Below are 23,175 nucleotides of genomic sequence, written 5' to 3'. Positions count from 1 at the left end.
TCAATGTTCTTCTACTTATGATAAAATTGCAATAGTTATTCAGTAATTTCTGCTCCAAGTGTTGATCGATATTGATCAAACTCGGAGCGGCAAGACCCGGTTCTAACGACACCGAAAACCCTGTCGGCGGCTCCTGCGGTTGCCGTGTTCCAGATACTTTTAGCCTGAAAAACCGGCTTAGATGAAAAACAGATAATCCCAGCAATAACAATGGGGGCCCGGTGCCTAAATGTAATTTATATATGAAATACAATGTAAGGCACAGAATAAAAAAAATAATCAAATCAAATGTGCTTATCAGAGATTAAAACGAGGAATGAGCATGTATTCGTCGTTCAGGACACAAGGCGTTTTCCATGAAACGCCGATGTCACCACCCTGCTTCCTTCCAACTCTTTGGCCCGACTCGGCCTCCTCACACCGACCTCCCCCCCCCCCCCGTCTCGTCCGTGCAGAGCATTTGACGGAGCCCCCGGTTCGGGGAAACGAGGTCTTCCCCGTCATGTCAACAACGCGACCCTGTACGGTACACTTGACACATCGCCATTTCGCTGGTCGTTACCTTCACGGAGCCAGAATGGGAAGCATGGGCTGCGTCGGCGTTCTGCTTCCGGGCGAGAGTGCGTCTTTCTCGCGGAGATGTCACGGGCGGATTCTCCCCGAGAGAGCGAGAGCGAGAGGCCGGACGGACGCGGATCACAAGCGGCTCAAAAGCGGCTCAAAAGCGGCTCAAAAGCGGCTCCCTCGTACCTGGCAGCAGCTTCCCCGCAGGGCAGGCGCCGACATTGCGCACGGCGGCTGGGCGTGCGGCGCTACCCGGACGAGGTAGGTGCGTGAGCCTCGCGAACGATTCGGTCGTATCGAACGGGCCTTTCCAACGACCCGGCAAATCGGGAGCCGCGCGCCGCCCCCCCCCCCCCCCCCCCCCCCCGAAAAAAAAGGGGGAGGCTCGACCGCCGTGAACTCGGAGATCAGCGCACGGGTTCAAGTCCGCGGCAAAAGGGGGGGGGGGGGGTGGCGTATGGCCCCGGGCCGCCCGACTCGCTCGCCGGTCGCGGGAAAAATCGGACGACTCTTTTTTTTTTTTTTTTTTTTAGCGTCATGAACCGAATCGGAAGAAACGAGTCGAACCTTTCACGGCACTGGTGCGCAAGCCGCCCTGACGGGTCCTCGGCGAGAAAATATCACGTGACCCGGAGAAGCGTCTGTCACGTGATCTCACAGCTGCCCCCCCCCCCCCACCCTCCAAGTCTTTTCGTTGTTTACTATTCAAATGAAAGGTTTTCTATGTTTTACCAGTTGGTAAAAAGCATATCAAAATCAAAACAAAGCATTCACAATTACATCATAATAATTATAATTAATACATATGCATATATGAATGCGTAAAAGTAAAAATGAAGATCCATTACGGAAGAGGATAAAGCTGCGTTCCCTCAAAACGGTCATGCCAAGTGCGGGTAAGGACTGTTTGGGAAGACATGGACACCCAGTGTCCATTTATTTTATTTATTTTTAGCAATCTTGTCAATTCCACAAGCATCTACACAGGAGCTCAAGCTACAGGGGCGTTGGATCGAAGTTGGACGCGTTTTCGAACAAAGAACAAGTGATTTGCCCTGAAACCCAATCGTAAATTGCGTCCCTTGCACTTTTCCACGTAGGAGTTCGGATTTTTCCGAGTTGCGATTTTAACGAAATGAAAAATGCTGGCCAGAATGGGTCTGAAACAATGTGAGACCTTTTTTTTTTTTTTTATTGTATTTCGTCTTTAATCTCGGAATTCCAACTTTTTAAAATCAATATTACAACTTTATTCTCGGAATATATTTTTTTTTTTCCACATTATTTTTCTTGCTGATGGTCCATGCACCATTCTGTATACCTGTACTAAATGATTAAAGTGGTAATCCGCGAGATTTTTTTGTTAAAAATAATGAATAAAAAATAAAAATGCCATCCTTGATATTAATGTCATATTTAATAATCTCACGTTTAATAAAAAAACAGCCACTTCTCTAAAGGCTATTTCCATTGTTGGTGGCAGGGTCCGCCTTTCTCTGCAAGAACGCAAAGATCAGGCACGTACAACAAGTGAAAGACAGTCGTGAATTTGATGAAGCAGTGGAGCGAGTTGTGAGTAACTTGTCGGTTTGGATGAACAGCACCCTTGGATTAAAAAAATGTCCCCAACCTCCTCAGATGGTCAACCACCAAAACCCAAATCTATCAAGATTCAAAAGAGATAAGTTGTGTTATCCACCCAACACAGAAGACTTTATGGATTGACACCGATGTCGACCATCGCTGAGTCCTGGGACATGGCTACGAGTGTCTGTTACAAATTGCATTTTTGTGAGGGTATTATTGGAAATTTGTAGGATTAGATATACAGTATATAATAAATATCAGTCCATTTGCGAGTCGACAATGCATTCTTTTAATAAAAAAAAACAAAAAAACACACAAGACATTAACATTACATGTCTCTTAAGAAAACACCACTGTATAAAAGTTAATTTGTCATATTCTTAGTGGAGGAAGTATTTTACTTGTACATTTTGGAATACAGCATAAACAATTTCAAGTAAAAGGCAGGTTTGATCCTCCACCATACGTATACATACTGTATGTACATGTACATGGGACACAGGAGATAACCAGTCTGAAGAAACTGTACAACGGCATATTTACAGTCAGCCATAGTCAGCTCTAGTTAAGGGACAGCCGGTGTCAAGTGAGGCGTACAGTACTCTGGAAAAACACGACATTCATTTTCCCTTCATTCCTCCATTGAAGCAAAACAAATCCACCAAAAAACCTTAATTGCTGATTGTTTGGCACTGATTGTTTAAGCGTTGAAATAACATGAATTATATTTCAAGTGGAAATGCTTTGCTTGCGATGATATTAAAAAAAAAAGTGCCAGACTTCATTCAGGCGGAGGAAATGGTGAGGGGGAAAAAATAACTAAAATCCTCTGCATGTATTTTGGGTCTGATGTTCCATTAAGCAGTTAATTGATTTTCGTAATAGAATGGGATCGTGTGGGATGCATTCATTTAGTCATCCGCGATGTGTAATACCGAGTAGCCAAGTGTGGCAACACGTCAGCAATATGTCATTTTATCATGAACCACCGCCAAATGTTCGGGGTGTTTCAGTCCCTGTGTGATCTCTTCACTCAACTGTTTCACAGTGAAAGGGATGTGTACGTAGAAACGTCTACCGAACGATCATTTCACAGCTTTCTGCACAGGTAGATGCCCCTGAAACCACAATTGCGACACAGTACCTTTGGCATATACAGAAGAATTGCAAACACTTTCAGGCTTCCTATACAGACTTTTAAAACAAACACAAGTCCTCCAAAAGCACCGTGCCATCAGATAGTCACATTCTGGTACAGTGGTACGTCCACTGACTTTCCTCTTTCCTCTTTTTTATTTTTTATTTTTTTTTGGAAGAGAGCTCTCTTTCTCTCACTGTGTTTCAGGCCCTCTCTTGACTGCTCGGATCACCCACACCTGAACTTTATTGGATCCGTACGTCAACCCCCAGAAGCAGTGCCCTGGCTGCTCAAATGTGTGTTTTCGGACGTGCCTTGATACAGTGCTGTTCAGCTTATCTTTTTTATTTATTTTTTTGCTGACTAGTCGGAAGTTCCTTGTTGAAATAGTCTTGGTAGCTTTAAGTAAGCCCTGTAGGAGTTCTGCCATTTATTTTGCTTCCCCTATATTTGCTGTTAGTTAGTAGTTTGTACATTTGTACATTGAGCATTTTATTTTCCAGCGTGGGTGTTTTTTTTTTTACTATTTTGGTCTTTGAGACCCTGACACCCCTTTTGCTTCAACTTCTGCAATTTCAGTTGGTTAATCATTTTCTGTAAATAAACATTATTCGTTGTGGGTCCATTTTCGCAAAGGTTCTGGGTAAACTTGTTATGTTACTTCCTGTGTTCCTAATGTAACAATAGTCAGTGCATATCTAAATCCATGAGAACCAGTTTATGATAAACAACATGTAATATGCCAGCAATGAAGACATAATAAAAACAATGATGTTTTGTTTCCTGTCATGAGGTTTCGAAGATCTGAGATAGGTTGTTGTGCAAGTCTGTTATGTGATAGCATTGTGCCACGCTCCGGTATGAGATCGGGTCGTGTTCTGGTAGTTTCCTGTGGCTTTGCATGATATTGATATGAAAGCTAGTTTATTTTACTTTTACAATCTTTATTTTATTATCTTATTTATCTCTGCCTCTTAAAGCTGATTTCATATTTATTTTCTTTCAAAGTCCTGGTATTGGAGGGCACCAGTGCACACAGACACAAATCACGAGCAGAAAAGTGCTGGAGACGTTCAACCGAGAGGAAAACAAAGTCATTCCCATTTAAAAGCCGGCAAAACGGCCGCCGCTCACAGGCTTCGGAATCCCGCGGGGGCAGAATATCCCTCTCCTTCCTCCTCTCCGCTCTCCATCTCCCCTCCGCTGTGAGCCGCCGCGTTTTTCCTTTTCACCTGTTTGCAGGAGGAGCCCCGGGGCCTCTGCATGGGCACCAGGAGGCGGAAGCCCGGCTTGGCGTTGGAGGAGGCCGTGCCCAGAGTGGCGGGCGAGCCGTCGATGGCACGGCGGGGCCCCAGCGAGGAGGACGGGCACGTGGGGGAAGCGCTGGAGCAGTGGCTGGAGTTGTATCCTGAGCTCTGGAGGTCCAACGAGGTGAAGGATGGCAGCGCACCGGGTGGGCCGCGGGACCGGCCGCAGCCCCCCTTGTCCGCCGGACTTGTCTCCGCTTCACAGAAGCTGTCCTCGTCGCTGGACAGGGAGCGGCAGTGCTCCAGACTTTCTGCATCCAGTGCGTTCAGATCAATGGCCATGATGGAGGCTGTGGAAAAAGGAGGTGTGAAAAGGTAAAGAACTGAAGCCATTTAAGTCAAAGCTAGGAACACAAATGGATACACCCTGAGCTCCATGGACCTACATGTCCAGACATTGGCAGCGTGAGATTCCTTTGTGCATCTTTTCCAAAAGCATAATTAGTAAAACAGTAACTAATGAAACATAATTATACAATCTACCAACGCCTTACGGTGAACCTTGTTTGTGATGTTTTTAATAAACATTTTTATTTTGGAATGACAGTTGGGAGGAGAAATATAGCACTCAGAGCTGAGATATAGTCTGGCTTTTGCCAATATGGCTAAAAAGGGGGATATAAACATAAATTGCCATTTTGGGGCTTGTAGGATAAATGTTATGTTTTCATCCCATTTCACATAGAATCGGCATAAATTAAATATAGTATGGGGTAAAACAACTTTGATAAGGCCTCCATCCGAGCTCACTGATGCCAATGTACACGATGCTGGGCATTAAATCTTAATATTGCCTTGTGAACGTCATGCATTACTGGAAGTCTGACTCATGCGATATTAGTCAATTTGCTCGGCAGCTTCTGCAAATCATTTAAAAATGGCCACAGGGTCCTTGCCAAGCATCCCCGCTTATCACAAGGCCCCAAAGACCCCTCCCCCGGCACTCACTATCTCCGTCCTTCTCTCCCTCGCTCTCATCCTGGTCTCCCTCGTAGCCGGAACACGAGGCGTCCAGGCTCCAGTCCAGCATGTCGCCGAGAAGAGTCTCCTCCTGATTGGACAGCTCGGCCGTAGGCGTGCCCCGGTCTGCTTGCGTGCTCTGATCGCATCTCCTACGGAGGGGGGGGGGGGGGTCGGAGTGAGTCAGTGCGCCATCGCACAGAATAGCACAAATAAACACCGTCTGGAAAACCGCAAACAAAGCCAGTTTTCACACCTCCCCGCTGCGAGAACGCGCCGCTAAAAAGAGCAGATTGGGCAGGAGGTGACCAGACGATCCCGGTGTAACTGACGGCCCCTAGATGCCGCTGTTGTGACTGTGATCATCGCGGGCGTAGCGGTTGAGGCACAACTCCACTACAGAAGGAGCATAACCTCAGTGTACCTGGTCCAAGGATTAAAGCTCTCACATCTCTAGCAGCAGCCGCAGCACAAAGAATATCCTAGTTCAGCTTGAGGTGGGTTATCTAGCTAGTCTGGTGGGCAATATGGTGGAGTTTCCCCAGTTCAGAGTCCATCTTGGCACCGTGGGTTGGAGCTTTAACCAGTGAACTTAAAAATGTGACATTTCTCATTCGGACAGCTGCAACTCAGAATTGTAAACTTCGTTTTTTGGGGAAAGTCTTGTTTATTATGTGCCGTTGACGCATTGAATCCACGATCATAGAATGATGTATTAAACCAGTGGTTCTGAACGCGGGTCCAGGGTCCACCAGGAGGTCCTTTTAGAGGTTCCAGGGGGATCCAAAACTATCAGAAAAATCATTCCTTGTTAAGCTTCAATGCATCCTGAGTGAATGTACCGTTGTTTCACTGTTTTCTTACTAACTATTCTTCAGACAGGTGTGGAGGTTTGGACCAAATCATATCTAACAATAAATATCTCAGATTGGGGGCCCCAGAGAAAATAAATCATATCAAATGGGATCCATGGTCTAATGTATTTGAAATTGAGGGTCCTTCATATGAATAAGGTTAAAACAATATATAATACGTCTTTCAATAGTCGGCCTGTGCGCATGGAATGAACATCCTGTGTTTTAGGAGGGAACACAGCGCGTGCTGCGTGCAAAGTGATTTGCTTTTAAGGCTTGGCCCAGCCGTGGCTACATAGCACAGGAGACCATTTTGAACACAGGGACAGCGGCCCACCTCTTGTTGCAGGACGGGGAGGAAAGGAAGGTGTGGATGTCCGGCGTGAGGCTGCTGGGGCTGGGGGGGTCCGTCGGGGGCTCCACCTCGGGGACCTCCAAGATCTGACACAGCTCCCTGAAGGGAATGACCTGGAAGGAGCAGGAGGCAAATTCATGACTTACATTCGGACGATGAGGCGTCACTGAACACACAAGGCGCCTTACAGGATAATAAAATGGTACCGTTTCGTGGCTGATCTGCTGGTAGGACTCGTCCTCAAAGCGCTGTTTGACGGCTGTGAGCGGCACATGTCGGTAGTCCTTGGGTACATCTTGACTGAAACTGAAGGGAGAAACGAGGTTAAGCGTGCCCCTAACCGGCAAGGTGAATCTCCATCATGATGCCGGGGCGACAAATCTTGTTACGTCTCCATTTGGGAATTAAGCTTCTGTCTACACGACGGCGGGCCCTCACCAGTGACTCACCGCAGGCTTTTACTGACTTCTTTGCCGATTCCCTCGGGCATGACAGACACACCAGAACGTCTCCAACCGCTGAGATGCCCACACCAAAGTTACTGCTGCTAAGCTCCATATACACGTGATCGTCTTATCGATGGGATTACCTCAGCGTACCGCAGGAAGGCCACGCACAGAAAAGTCACCATCAAAAATTTCCACTGTACCGTGGCTTCAATGGGTTTTCCAGATGTATTAAATCTAAACAGACAGCCAGACGGAGCCAAGTCTCTCTCTCTCTCTCTCTCTCTCTCTCTCTCTCTCTCTCTCTCTCTCTCTCTCTCTCTCTCTCTCTCTCTCTCTCTCTCTCTCTCTCTCTCTCTCTCTCTCTCTCTCTCTCTCTCTCTCTCTCTCTCTCTCTCTCTCTCTCTCTCTCTCTCTCTCTCTCTCTCTCTCTCTCTCTCTCTCTCTCTCTCTCTCTCTCTCTCCCATGCGGGGTTTTCACAGTGTACCTGCTTTATGATTTCATTGCAACATAACGAGACACCAACGCGCAGAAGGTTGCTTCTGTTTCCGACTAAGCGGTGAGTAACGTGTGCTTTTCCCCATTCAGTTCTCTTTAACAATTATCCACTTGGGTTTGACAATGCGTGTCGTCGTGTAGAAACGTTAAATCAACGTCCAAGCGCCATCAATTTGGCCCCGCCATGTCATTCAAAGCGATGGAAGACCGGATGCACAGATCCCTCTGGCGCAAAACAAAAAAAACAGCCCAGAAGCAGCTTGTTACCATTTATTTACCTGAATCAAGCTGTGGTTCGCCATATGGAACCATGTATTAATCGAGCACCACGCCATACGGTATCATATAAAAAAAAATAATAATAAAATAAAAAAAAACTGTTGACACTAGGCAGCATATGGTGAGAAATGATGAGTCATAGCCACCATCTTCATCAATTTTGGCCACGGAACTGTATCACAGTACAGGGTTTTTTTTATTTCATAAGCCATTATGTCATGGCGATTCGATGCCACTGAAAGACAATGAGCAATATATCATAGCTATTTTAAATTCACGACCCTGATGGAATATGAAACAAACCTAATATTGAGATCACGAGATGATGACTAAGCAGGTGCATCTTGAGATTGACTGAGGGATGGAGGTTTGAGGACATTTCTATACTCCATCGACCTATTCGATGTTTGTTTGATACATGTAATGGGGGGGGTGATTTCCACCATTGCTCGGTTGCTTGCGCAGATGATAAATGTCCATTAATATGTTCAATAGTGAGGATTATAACTGATTGACTCAAAAATTTAGAACCACATACCCAAGCCCTGTGCTACACAGGTTCATTTATATTACTGTGTGTTCAGATTTGGCCTTGTTGGCATTTATAATCGAATTACCGAATGTATTTGTCTGCCTAGCAACACTAAGATAAGAACACAAATTAACACTCACCATTTGACATAGAGAAGCAGAGTGTAAGGGGCGAGGTCCTGCTTGGAGAAGCCGGTGTAGTCTACCAGCTGCTTGGGCCAGACAGGAGCTGGAGGACGACAGGACATTTAGTTTACAGTCGAACCTCGTCCTATTTGTCACCTCAGAAGAACCTCGAGACGTGTTCAAACGTAATGGGCCAAAGAGTGAACGGATCTGAAAGGGGTTTCTCACCATACTGATGCAGTGCCCGCGCCAGCAGCAGCGTGGCACAGGCCAGCTTGGCGGGCGGCGGCGTGGTGAAGGTGGCGTGCAGCAGCGACAGCTCGCAGACGTAGCCAAACAGGTGAACCGTCCGCCACTCCAGAGGCAGCAGGTAGAGCAGCACCTCGCCGTAATCCAGCAGCGTGGGCGTCTGAGCGGGACAGCAAAATTAAATATGAAAGAAAATAATGTGAAGACCCTAACCCTAACAGAAAACAGAGCAACCCATGGCAGGGTGGGATGTATTAGGCAGCAAGTGAACAGTCCGTTCTTGAAGTTGATGTGTTGGAAGCAGGAAAAATGGGCAAGCGTAAGGATCTGAGCCACTTTGACAAGGACCAAATTGTGATGGCTAGACGACTGGGTCACGGGTCTTGTGGGGTGTTCCTGGTATGCAGTGGTTAGTACCTACCAAAAGTGGTCCAAGGAAGGACAACCGGTGAACCGGCGACAGGGTCATGGGCGCCCAAGGCTCATCGATGCGTGTAGGGAGTTAAGTCTAACGCGTCTGGTCTGATCCCACAGAAGAGCTGCTGTAGCACAAATTTCTTAAAAAGTTAATGCTGCCGTGATAGAAAGGTGTCAGAACACACAGTGCATCGCAGCTTGCTGCGTATGGGGCTGCTAAGCCACTGACCGCTCAGAGTGTCCATGCTGACCCCTGTCCACTGCCGAAAGTGCCTACAATGGCACGTGAGCACCACCTACCTAAACATAGTCAGGCGGGTCATAGCTGTTTTGGCGGCACGAGCGGGACCTGCACAATATTTGGCAGGTGGTTCTAATGTTATGGCTGATCCGTGTGTGTTAAATAAATAAATGTCACTGACCCTGATCTTCCCCTCCAGGACGGCCATGACCTCTCCCATCATGCGGACCAGGTCTTCGTATTTGTAGGTGTTGTCTGTGAGCCAGACGGCCTCGCGGATCGTCAGGATGTCTTCACTCGTGTAGCTGGGTAACGGGGGGGGACGGACGGACGGACGACCAAGATTTAATACAAATTAAAAAAAATAAATAAAAAAAACAGCACACAGGCATAAACAAAAGACTATTTTTGTTTTTTCATTGAGCTGGTAGAATGTTATTTTACTAGACCTGCGCTACATACCTCTCTGGGGACAATAGGAAGAAATGGCTGACACATAATCAATTTGTTTACATTAGCAACATACGTCAATGTGTCGAAAAAAGAGAAGAAGCTGAAAATAAAGTTGCTTTTCTGTGATACAGCTTTTGGTATCAGGTGTGTTTGGGACGTCTCAAACTACCTCGTTCGTATCAATCCGGCTATTAGCAAAAAAAAAAAAACCCCAAAAAAAACAATCTGAAACAAAAATGGGGGGCGCTCTCACCGGGTGCAGATCACCATGCAGGCGATGCCCAGCAGCTGTAGGCGAGCTTTGGGGACGGAGCGCAGGGACAGGTAGCGGTCCACGCAGCCCAGCGTGACGTGCAGCGGCAGGCTGGACAGCCCCTTCATGGTGGTCACCTCCACCAGCCAGTCCACCAGGATGTACCTGCGCCGGACGGACGGACGGAAGGGGATCAGAGGATACCTTTTCGCAAACGATTCGCTCGTGGCTAACTAGTGACTGGATTGGGAATGAGCCAGGAGTTGCGAGTCATTTGGGGAAGAGTCGAAAAGGGGCAAAGGCATTTGGCATAATTCATATTGGATGTGGTTGATTTGTGAATTACACTTTGCAGTCCGCCATAATTAATCATTTGGACAGAATGAAATGATTCCTGTGAGGATTCCGTCCACAACCGACTCATTCAAATGATCGAATCAAACAAACATGGACACGGACAACAGAACAAATCTTTTACCGAGTGACTTGTCAAGAACCAAATATCAAAAAAAGAGCCGAACCTTCCATCACTTCTAATATCTAACCCTCCCCCCACCATGGAATTTTATATGGATTCTCCCGTACTGATACCCTACGTCATCGGTATCGGATTGTGTGTGTGTGCGGGCCTTTCTTCTGACCTCATGGTGTCCTTAATGCCCCGTTTGAACATCTCGTCGGCTCTGTGCTGGGGCGTGTGGGGCGAGCAGCTGAAGAACTGGGCCACCTGGTCCACGCAGGCCCTGGTCTCCAGACCCAGAGGGTTTCCATTGATGCACACTTTGGCCAGGGACAACTGGAGGAGATAGGGGGCGGAGAAAGGTGGTATGAGGAAAATGACTCGTAAATTGGGGGGTAAAAAAATTAGCATGTGCACCGGGTGAAAATATTGTCTGAATAACCAGGGTTTCTGCAGGAATCAGAGATTAGGTGGGTTTAGAAGATCAAAAATGTTGATTCGTCGTAGAAACCCAAAGATAAATATATCGATAAATCAGACAAAATGCTTGTGAAAGATTATGACCACGTAAATTCTAACTCAGGCTAGAATTTCTTGACTCTTAAGGCTTAATATTTGTCATTCACAATTTTTTAAGTGTTTCTAGATGATTCTAGAGTGGACAAGAAGTCCTCGCAACAGTAACTTTTGAGCGGGATCCATGAAGAGCACAAGGATCAAACTCATTTCACCGCAACAGATTTTGGTCATTTGGCGATTTGAGCGAGTTGGCCTGACAAAGACACGCCAAACAATCTGTCACGTCCTCCAAAAAAATATATATAAATAAAAACCCTCCTCCAGATAGGCGCCTTCCTCCATTAGTCTGACTGATGGAGCTGCCGGCGGATGAAAAAGAGAGAGCAGCCTCTGATAATAAACAATTTCCCCCTCCTCGTATACTCTTGGAGGAGCCGTGATCTATCTCCCCGGAGCACACACCTGAGCCTCCCAGCATCCCTTGGCGGCGTAGTCCCTGAGGGTCCTCACGCACTGAAGGTACCTTCCGGGGTCTGACATCTGGAAACAACAACCATGGAAACCAAATCATATTATATTATTAGCCCCCAGTCAAGACCCAAGGACATTTTTAAATTAGATGGGAAGAGAAGGAAAAAAAACATTCCTCCATTTCATATTTGACATAAATTGAAATCTCGGTCAGTATAGCAACATAGCATTCAAATGGTCTTTCAAGCATCCGGTAAGGCTTTTAGAGCCTTACCGGATGCAGAGGAGCGAGACACATCATGACAAAAAGTTATATATGGATCAGTAAAATCCGAGAAAATGTCCATTTCGAATTCATTTATTCATATTTAAGCCCATCTAAAACCTGGTACTCAGGAGAAATTTTTTTCCACAAATATCTGTCTCAAAAATCGAATGTAACTGCATTAAATACATTTTAAGATCCTTTTAAGACCCGCAGTCGCCCCCAGAGCCTCCATGAAATCGCTGGATGGACATTTGCGATGGTAAGGAATGATGAATGGAGGTTTGAGACTCACGGTGGCTTTGCAGTTGTGCTTCCACAGCAGGAAGGAGCTCTGCAGGCAGCCGGCCCGAGAGGACTCCTGCAGCATGGGCAGAGCCTCCTTGTGCCGCGCCTCTTCCTGGAAAACACACAACACCTGACTCAGTTTGCTGAATTGATGAGGATAATTAACTTGCTCCGGTCAGGGGCCGCAAATGGCCTGACGATCATTCAGGGACAATCAATAGACACCATGTGTTCGGTGTGTGTGTGTGTGTGTGTGTGTGTCTGTGTGTGTGTGCGTGTGTGCGCGCTAAGATGCTGAGATATAATTGATCTTAAATGACAGAGCGTTTAAAAAAACAACAGGGGAAGGCATGGGATGGTGCAACTGCTGTTATTAATGAACAAAGGCGAAAAACAAGCGGCCCATCTGTGGCGCCCGGTGACTCGTCAGGGATGTGGCATCTTGAATCCAGAAAAGATCCAGATTGTGTCTGAGACACGTCTGTCGTCACGTGTGACATTAGAATGAGTCTCCGGTCGCCGCCCGTCACCGGGGGTAGGCTTTCCACCCTCATATGCCAATACATGCAAATGTGAGCAATGAATGTAAAAAGCGTCACACCGTCCGAGCCAAAAGTCTGGAATTTATTTATATGTTATATATATGTTATTAAATCAATGAATCAAAGTCACCAATTTCGACTACACCAATACATCCCCGATCACATCCATTTTATTTTGGATGACCGGATTCTTAACAGAGCCCTGGAGGCTTCTACAACTGATCACCCGAAAGCTCTTTTCAACGACAGACCCGAACCCGGTGGCAGAGCTGCGTCCTGCGTTACGGAAGCCGAGACCGAAACTATGGCGACCAGCGCCAGCCTCGCTTTTATACTCACGTTGAAGAAGAGCAGAACTCTGGCCAGGGAGTGGAGCAGGGGACCTTTCTTCTCCTGCGGAAGCAGACAGCAAGGAGATTTTAGGGTTATTAGATATATCACATCCTGGGATCATGAGTCTGTATTGCGATCGTGAAGCCGCTGTCGTGTTGAAAACATAAAGGCAGTTTGGTGGAAAAAGAAAATTAAAAGATAATTTATCCTTTTAATAATAGAGTAATAAAAGAAAATAAACTTTGTTTGTATGGCACCTTTTATACACAATGTGCAACTCAAAGTGTTTTACGTTAAGAAGATGGTGATAGAATACCAACAGCAACAGCATAAAAATGGGTAAATATGATACTCAATTTCAGGTTGTCAATTTAGACTTTAGAAGGGATCACAATCATTCCTCGGCGAATGAATAAGAATCTTGTTTCTCTTGAATTATGTTTCTCAAATGATAAGTCTTGATCCACTCCAAGCTATTTTCAATTATTTCTCCAAAAAAAAGAATCCTCAAAATAGCTGAGGGCACATTTTGACGAGGGCAGAGGAAAGTCAATGATAAACATGTTGCGGGTGATCGGGGGTCCCCGTGGTTCTTCACGCACGAGGTACCTGTAGTTGTAGATCTCCAAACTAAACAAAGAGCTAAACCTAAACGTATCCTCATCTGTTTGTTTTTTTTCCCCTTTAACTTTGCGATGGAAAGGGGGGCCGGACAAAAGCCAACGCGTCCGTCCGCCAACTCACATTGGTCGTGCACTCGGCCTTCAGACGGTTAAAGACCACCGCCTTGCAGCAGCTGCCGATGGCGGACCAGGGGGGGCGGATGAAGACCCAGACGAAGGGGTCCGTGGTGGAGGGGTGCAGGGTCTCGGCCAGGCTGAAGTAGTACGACGCCTTCCGGCCGCAGACGTCCGCCCGGCCCTCGTCGCTCTTCAGCGCTGGGAGGAAGCGCGAGAGAGCGAAGAAACACATAAACACACGGGGGCAAAGGAGGGGGTGGGGGGCGAGGTGCAGCGGGCGAAGAAGCGAAAGACGAGCAGCCGCCGCGTCCACTTACGTCCTTCATTGTACAGGTAGGCGATGCCGAGCTTGACGGCGGCCTCAAAGTTCCCTTTCTCCGCCGCTCTGAAAAGAGGGGGGAAAAAAATGCAAAGTCGAATCAACGCAACCAGGGATGTAGCGCGACCGCCTCCGAGTCCTGAAACGCCAGTACCAAGGTTAAACACTAAAGACTGAGTTTGCTCGGGGGCCATTTATACACAAGGGTTGATAGACAACCCTATCATCGCCATTCGAGACTTCCAACATGCGTCCGAGTGTCAAAGCAAAACAAACAAAAAAATAAAAATTTAAAACACACCTTTTTCAAATGCATTCGACGTTTGAAACGGGTACCGGTCGAAATCTACATAGAACAAAATAACACCCGAGAGAGGTTGTTTTAAGGAAGCGCACCTTTCAAAGAGCCAGACTGATTTGGGATCGGGCCAGGTGTCTCTGAAACTGACTCGCGCCCAAACACTAGAGTGGTTGTCGACAATGTTCTTCAGCCGGGAGTGGACCTGCGGCAGGAGACGGGCACATTGTTCACTTGATTAGAATGAATACTTGTCTTTCTATCTTGTTTTTATTATTATTATTATTATTATTACCACATTACTATACACGACACTTTTTGTACTACATATGCGAGGGATAAAACGCAAAGAACTTTTCTCTTCACAAGTGACAAATCCTGAAGTAATATAATCTAATGTACAGAGATGTCAAAATACAGAGCGAGAAAGAGAGAGAGAGAGAGAGAGAGAGAGAGCGAGAGAGGTCAGGTGGTCAAAAGATGATCACAACGCAACCGCGATGTCACGTGGACACACTACATGTCGCACGGAGGTGTCAAAGTCTGTGTGTGTGTGTGTGTGTGTGTGTGTGTGTGTGTGTGTGTGTGTGTGTGTGTGTGTGTGTGCGTGTACGCACAGCTCGGACAGCCAGCAGGTCCTCGGCAGAGAGGCACTGCAGCACGCAGAGCAGGACCTCCTCAGGAAGGGAGAGCAGCGTCAGGGCCTCGGGTCGCTTACGGACCCGCTTCCGCAGCGGAATCGAGAAGCATTTGTGACAACGGCAGTGGATTTCTGAAAGGAGAGCAGAAATATCATTAAAGCGTTAAAACAAAAACACACACACACAAAAAAGCCACAATCAGCTCTGAAAGGAAAATAGACTTTCCCTCATTTATAATTAGGTACATTATTCAACCCCCGGAGGGGTCAGTGTTACAGCAGCTGATATCAAATCAAGAGGCAGTAACGCTAATAATAAAGTAATTACAAGATCATGTAAATCATGTGATGTAGGCAGTAAAAAAATATTAATTTGGCAACCTAAAAATTAACAAAACAAATAGAAAATACACTTAAAAAGAACAGTAAACCTATGTATTAACAATTCACACTGTCAAAAATAGGAAATTATGCAAGGTTGCAAACGTATATGTATAAATAAACAGAGTACATATATCCGTGTGGACCAAGGTGGAATCTAAGGAATATGATATGTGTGTGTGTGTGTGTGTGTGTGTGTGTGTGTGTGTGTGCGTGCGTGTGTGTGTGTGTGTGTCTGAGACGACGAGCCACAGTTCGCGAACTTCGGTGACAGATCCACACTTTGTTTAAAGTTCTTTCAGTGAAATCACCCAATCACCATTCGAGGCGTAGAACGGCAGCATGGCCGCAACTGGCTCCACTTTGAATACGCGTCGACACCGGGCGTCGTCCAGGTAACCCCATTCCAATTCCAAATCCCATCGCACTTGGACACGTTTCCGCGCAAAACAACCGAGGGGTCAACTTAGTTAAACATCCACTCGAGCGAAGTTTGCTCTCGACACCCCCTCCCCTCCCCCGGATCGAGCCCACTGCCCGGCGGCCCCGAGCGGGGGATAAGTCACCGAAATGAGCGCCCAAATTTCCCTCCCGAGCAGATCACTGCGTGTCCGGTTCCCCACTTTCTGCTCCGTTTTTTTGTTTTTTGTTTTTGTTTTTTTTTGTTTTTGAACCCGACGAACACAGCTGTTTGGCGATGACAAACGCAGTTCAGGGCTTGGACAATATTTACGCTATTCCAGCGACTTGCCCTCTGGACGCGCGGAGCACCGGCGCCGCGGCTCCCGCTGGCGCTGCTCTCACACACCGGCTTACGCGGCGCGCCCCGCACGCCTGCCCGCCTGTGTGGCATTTTGCACGTCGCGCTCTTATACTTCCCCAAAAAAGAAAAGAAAAGGTGTTTGTTTCGTATTTAAATGCCGTTCCGCTGCTTTTCACCGCTGACACCGGTCGCCTTCGGAACTTACCGCCCGCTTTCATCGCAAGTGGAGGGATCGCTCCTCGGGGAACCGGCCGCTGATCCGGAGAGACGCTGCAGCTTCGACCGACCCGGACACCGGTGGAATGTGCGGAATGACACCGGAGGTAGTGGCCGAATGGCACCGGAGGTAGTGGCCGAATGGCACCGGAGGTAGTGGCCGAATGGCACCGGAGGTAGTGGCCGAATGGCACCGGAGGTAGTGGCCGAATGACACGACCCGACGCTGCGCCGCTGGTGCTGCGATCTCGACCCAATTCAAATTTCAGCGTGTCACCTACTCGCGCTCTCAGGCCCCGCCCCGAATGCACCGGAGCCCCGCCCCGGCCTCGCGTTTGAACTTAAAAGCTCGGGGCCTGTTGGCCGCGCTGCGTCCCGCCTACCGGCCTACGGGCGGCGTTCGGGTTGGTCCGAGCTATTCGACCGCGGCGGCCATTGGCTCGGCCGGGTCAACTTTAAAATGCCGAACGCTGAATGGCTGAGAAAGTATCATTTCGAAGTACGCGCTCCCGAAACGGCGTTTGTCATTGGCTGACGTGTTTAAAAAACATCCGCGGTACCGCCTTTCGCTATGCATTTTGGGACTGGTGGTTCGTCGGAATCTGCCGTTTAAAGGTACCCTGTTTAAAGAGACACGCACTGAATATTTAACACCTACTAAATGTTATTTTAATGAGTTAATGTTAAGCGCTTTGAGTTACATGTCGTTGTATGAGAGTTTATTATTATTATTATTATTATTATTATTATTATTATTATTATTATTATTATTATTATTATTATTATTATATAATAATAATAATAATATATAATAATATTTATTTAACAAAACTGCTTGTGATAAGCAAATTGCAAATAAGCCCAGCTTATTTCAAGAGGACAAAAGGCACGAAGGGAACATTTACATTTACACGTAGTCATTTAGCAGACGCTTTTATCCAAAGCGACTTACAAGGGAGAATAACATTCAAGCTACATTGCGACAGAGATTAGTGTAACAACAACATTAGTGTAACAATAAATACTGCAAGGTGGTGCTAAGTAATTGTAGGTTAGGACAGGAGGTACTCACTGAAGAGCTGGGTCTTCAAGTGCTTCTTAAAGACAGAGAGGGAGGTCCCCGCTCTGGTCATTTTTGGCAGCTCGTTCCACCAACGTGGAACTACAAATGAGAATAGCCTGGATTGCCGTGGCTGTACGGCCGGCAGAGCCAGGCGACGCTCATTTGACGAGCGCAGCATCCGGGGGGCAACATGTGCTCTTACAAGAGCATTTAAGTAGGTGGGAGCGTTCCCAGCAATCACTCTGTAGGCCAGCATAAGAGACTTGAACTTGATGCGGGCGGCTACAGGTAACCAGTGGAGCTCGATGAGCAGCGGAGTGACATGTGCCCTCTTTGGCTGGTTGAACACCAGTCGCGCCGCCGCATTCTGTATCATCTGTAGTGGCTTCAGATGATACAGTGGTGGTGGGGGGTTGTTTTGGTAGCTGGACATTGAAGTGGATGAAGAAGTGGTCAGAGAGATGAAGAGGAGTGACCCTTAGGTTGTCCGTGGTGCAGCTCCAAGCAAGAATGAGATCAAGCTCTTTGCCAGCCTTGTGAGTCGGTGGAGTCGGGACCTGTCTTAGGTTGAATGAGCGAACCAAAGACAGGAAGTCAGCTGAGCTCGCACTGTCCAAGTAGATGTTCATGTCTCCGAGGACGAGCATGGGACACTCATGCTCAGGAATTGATGACAGCAGGGTGTCAAGCTCATGGAGGAAGTCACCTAGTTGTCCTGGTGGACGGTAGATGACGACCACATAGGCTTTCACCGGAGCAGTCACCAAGACGGCGTGATATTCAAAGGAGGCAAAGTTGTTTAAAGGCAGCAGTGGATTAAATTTCCATGTGTTGGAAATTAGCAGGCCAGTCCCACCACCACGGCCAGATGGTCTGGATGTGTGGGAGAATGTGTAGTTTGTGGAGAGTGCAGCCGGGGTTGCGCTATCTTCCGGTTTAATCCTTGTAATTGTAAGGTAAGGTAAATCTGGCACAGATGGATCACATTTTGCCTTGTCTACAGGAATACATCAACCAATCGATCAATCAATCAACCAATCGATCAACATTTAAGAATCTATTGGCGATTACGAATCTATTGGCCACTGGATTTGTTTTATCATGTAACTTGATTTGGCAGTTTCCAGTTGATAGCTTCACTGAACGGTGTGATTGAAGCTGACACAAAATCTATTTTTCTAAAAGAAAAAAGAAAACAGTGTATCTGTGATGTAATTAATTTTACATTAAAAAAATAGGTATTCATTAATTCATTAAATAATTATTCTTTCTTGAAAGGGAAAATTTGCCCCTTTTAAGCTCATATTATTTTCAAAGAAAGGCTTAAAATGTAGATGATCAACTTTGTATCAAGATGACACGACAGCACCTTTATTCCTTGGTATTCACTGCTCTGTGATGTATCCCTGAAACAAAGTTAGGAGAAGAAACCTAAACCACAAAACAGGTTGAATAAAAAAGAATTCCACAAAACAAATAACATCCCTAGTCATTCTCCTGTGACACAGGAACAGAGCGTACAGTAATAGCAACCACAAGCCTGCTTGTTGGACCGTATGAAGGGTCAAGTACCCAAAATTCACAGATATGAATGTTATTCATCGTGAATATAAATCTGAGTGAGGGAGGGGACAAAGAAAACAATACCCCCCAAATCTTATTTGATTTCACACTTCAGGTCCTTTGGTTGGATGAGCTTGACGCAGATGAAAGCACTCCCAACATGCATACAATAACTGACACTGAGCGGGAAAATGCATTTGGATAGACAGACAGACAGACAGGCAGACAGAAAGACAGACAGAGACGAATGGATGGGTGGACGGATATATAGATAGATGTATAGATGTATAGATAGATGGATAAATGAATAGATGGCTGCTTTATATATAAAAATGAAAAATATCAATATCTGGGGGAAAGTGAAATATACAATAAATACAATAAATATCACAGTCAACTGTATACAAAAAATGTAATATGATTATCTATGGATTATGGCAGGAATCTTCAATAGAAATTTGAAAATAAGCTTCCGACTCCCCTTTTTATCTAGAGGTGACAAACATATACACAAAAACAAAAATACACACACACAAGCCCAAGAACAAAAAAGAAACATGCGCACTCAATGCATAATTGACCAATCAATGCCTCCGGTAACCATGTCATCAACATGAGCCATTGATTAGTTCAGCATTAGCCGGAAATTCTTCTCAGGCCTGAATGAGATGATTAAGGCCATTGTGGCTCCTCGCACCGGTCGGAACGAAGCCGCCATTTGCCCTGGCAGCCTGCCTCGCGGAATCGTGCCTTATTGATAGCTCACCACTCGAGGGCATGAAAGGACAAAAGTCTTTTTCCTTCCTCCATCTGCATTGATCCATTCTGCTCATCATCTGTATGCAGCTGACCCCGGTCTCATCACCAATAATAGTTAATGCTTCCTATTCCATCCATCAGCCTGATTGTGACGGGAAGAGCTGCCATTTCGTAGCTTCAAGTGCATTCGAGTTTTGGTTATTTGTACCTTGGTAAACGACGAATAAGGTTTTTATGGGACTTTGTTCGATTTTTGACATAATTTGTTCATTTGTTAATGATGTCAGGCGGTACAACCCTTAATAATGCCCGGCCTTTTCACTGTCAGACTGACTGAGGATCATTGTCTTTTAAAGCCACAAAACTCCCAAAACGAATGAACTAAAAATAAAAATTTAAAGTGGTTTCAAATTGAGCAAAACTGTGAGATTTTCTTTTCTATGTTTTACATGTGTCTTCATATCTCGTTCAGTTTAATTATAATCGATTCAGACAAGCAGAAGATGCATTGAGGATATGTAGGAAGTCTAACACAAGTTTCCCTGAAAGATGATGTTTGTGTGAAACCCAAATTATAAACCTTTCTTCCAATTCCAGGCTATTGCACAAACCAGTTACTGTTGACTTTGTATTTCAGCGGAACCACCGTATGGACCAGTAGTGGTCTCCATGGAAACAGTAAATGCACCTGATTGTGAATATTAGCGTTTCAGCCAAGTCTTAGATCATGAAACTCCGATTTAATTTAACCATGTGGGACATCCAACTTCCAAGTTCTCATCCTGCATAACTGATTGTATTTTATTTTTCTTCGTGAACTTGTTCTCATCATAATGGGTTTGTAAGTGGCGTATACGATGAAATACCGTTTATTCATTCATTCCCAGCGGAGGGAATTCAGCAATAAAGTATTTAAGATCATAAACTGAATACAGATTGTTTGGGAAGATCGATTCCAAAAACGAAAAGTCATATTTTACCGGCCAAACCCAAATGATTCATTCAACTCATCCCATGCTGGCTTTCCGGGAGCAAGATGTCCACAATAAAAAAAAAGGCTTCCACAGCCACCGCTTATCACTTTTTGTAACAGGATATTCAGACGTGATTCAGAAGCAGGAGCAGGATGGGAAAAAAATTCCGCCCAATAACATACTTTAATAACGTTTCATGCTTTCGATTTTTTGCCCCCGTTCTCCAAACACTCCACAGCTGTGTGTGATACATTAGCTTCTGATGCACCTGTCTCCAAAAAAAACAAAAAAAAACTATTCCCAACGTTTATGAAAGCAAACCCTGATCTCGTTGTGTAATAAATAAAAACAATTTTTTTGGTTTACACAGGGGTTGTTAAGCTTACTGACTCAGAACGGATGTGAACCCATAAGCACGGCACAAACACCCCACAAACACTACCTCACTTCATTCACATGCCACTTTAATGCACATATCTGTATATACTGTACTAATTGCCTATCCCATATACACAAGCCTATTCCCTTTATCTATTCCATTTTATTTTATTTTATTTTATTCTATATATTTTTATTTTATTCTATAAGTATTCGACTTACTGTATTACATTTTAGGAATCAGTTAGTTGGTCTAGTAGAAAGAAATTTTCCTAGGACATATTGTGTGTTATCACCGGGTGCATTGCATTTCATTTCACTGCATATATGTATGAAAGAATGTATTTGTAAGTGACGAATAAACCTCTTGAATCTTGAATCTTGAATCGAACTATCTATCTGTCTGTCTATCTATCTGTCAGTCAGTCAGTCAGTGAGTCAGTGAGTCAGTGAGTCAGTCAGTCAGTCAGTCTGTCTGTCTGTCAATCTATCTATCTATCTATCTATCTATCTATCTATCTATCTATCTATCTATCTATCTATCTATCTATCTATCTATCTATCTATCTATCTATCTATCTATCTATCTTCTGAGTAGGTTCCTCGACGTCTGGTATCAAGTTACACAATAACAAGCCTTTGTAAAAAAAAAAAACAGGCTGGAGGTTGTTGAGATTGAGGCGGATGAGTCGATTGCAGCTGGTTCCTGTTAATCCATGATGACCCCCGGCCACTCAACTGACCATTCCATCCCCAGAAAACCCTCCCAGTCCCTCCCTCATTCCAAGCTAAACACCACTCTCTCTCTGTCTCTGCCCCCCCCCCTCCTCTCTCCGCCCCCGTCCTCCTCTCTCTTTCAGCACTAACAACAGGGTTTTTGGAGCCATGATGTCAGTGTTCATCAAATGGTGACAAGTGGAGGGCGAGAAGGGAACGTTCCCTTTTAGATACTTGTGGTTGGAAAAAGAAAAAATCGAAAAACGTCTTACAAGCAGTTAAAGGTGCAGTGTGTAGAATTTACGGAACGGACTTGGCAGAAATGGAATCTAATATTCATAAGTATGTTATTATTAGTATATAATCCAATGAAAATAAAAGTCGTTGTGTTGGCGTTACCTGAGAATGAGCTGTTTTTTTATTCTACATAGGGAGCGGGTACATTTCACGCAGGCCGCCATGTTGCACGGCCAGTAGCCCAGAACAGACAAACCAAACACTGGCGCTAAGGATGGCCTTTTGCAACTTTCGCAACTTTCGTAGTCTCGTGGGCACCGTCTCTTCCACGGAGGCCGCTGTTTTGGGGAGGGGTATTCAGTTTGTTTGCGAACTGCAACCTCACCGCTAGATGCCACTTAATTCTAGACACTGCACCTTAAATTACCCGTAAGTATGGAAGCCCTGAAAAGCTGTTAAAAAATGCACACAATTCTACATTTTACTTATTGTGTTGTATACTTATTAATATGCAAAGAATTCTGTTTCACAAATTCACAAATATAAATAATAAATAAATTACAATAATATTCCTTATCTTAATACAGATTTGTGGATTGTATTCATCTTTTTTCCATTTGTATTTGCTTATTTTATGATATATTTGTGAATTATGACAGATTTCCACCCATACTAAGTAAAAGAAAAAACAGAAGTACGGATTACTTGCTAATTGTTAGCAGCTTTAGAAGAAAAAAAAAAGTAAATAAATTGCATCCAAATGATTCATTATTTTTGACTCACTAACAAGCAAAAAAAAAGAAGTACAGATGACATCCTACTCCCAAAGAAATCCGCACTTACTGAGAAGCAAGGGGGGGGGTTTGAACAAAGCCCATTTTTCATTTGACTAATTTAAAGTCAAATTCAGTTTAAAACTGAAGTAAATTTCAATTACTTTTGAATTATAAAGAAGTATTTGTTTTTGAGTCAAATATATAAATATAAATA

General features: G+C 45.2%; 2 protein-coding genes across 2 annotated transcripts in view; both read right to left on the bottom strand.

The window, feature by feature from the left end:
* Positions 1-687, bottom strand: part of abca3b (ATP-binding cassette, sub-family A (ABC1), member 3b) — a 52,879-nt gene extending 52,192 nt beyond the window's left edge. Inside the window, exon 1 of the mRNA XM_080009259.1 lies at positions 563-687. The gene's annotated coding sequence lies outside the window, so the exon portion shown is untranslated. The remainder of the gene's footprint in view (positions 1-562) is intronic.
* Positions 688-2,461: 1,774 nt separating this feature from the next.
* Positions 2,462-16,546, bottom strand: ccnf (cyclin F). The gene is made up of 17 exons (XM_080009260.1): positions 16,484-16,546; positions 15,112-15,266; positions 14,593-14,699; positions 14,195-14,262; positions 13,882-14,075; positions 13,144-13,197; positions 12,270-12,374; positions 11,701-11,778; positions 10,901-11,055; positions 10,260-10,424; positions 9,735-9,858; positions 8,875-9,055; positions 8,662-8,749; positions 6,972-7,071; positions 6,748-6,878; positions 5,545-5,708; positions 2,462-4,886 (listed from the first exon to the last, which is right to left on the bottom strand). The coding sequence occupies exons 1-17, from the start codon at positions 16,494-16,496 to the stop codon at positions 4,420-4,422; spliced, it is 2,349 nt and encodes a 782-aa protein (XP_079865386.1). The 5' UTR covers positions 16,497-16,546; the 3' UTR covers positions 2,462-4,419.
* Between the last annotated feature and the right edge of the window lie 6,629 nt (positions 16,547-23,175).

The sequence above is a fragment of the Zeus faber genome (assembly GCF_960531495.2).
Source record: "Zeus faber genome assembly, chromosome: 11".
Taxonomy (NCBI): Eukaryota; Metazoa; Chordata; class Actinopteri; order Zeiformes; family Zeidae; genus Zeus; species Zeus faber.
The sequence above is the reverse complement of the archived record's forward strand: the minus strand, read 5'-3'. Positions and strand labels throughout refer to the sequence as shown.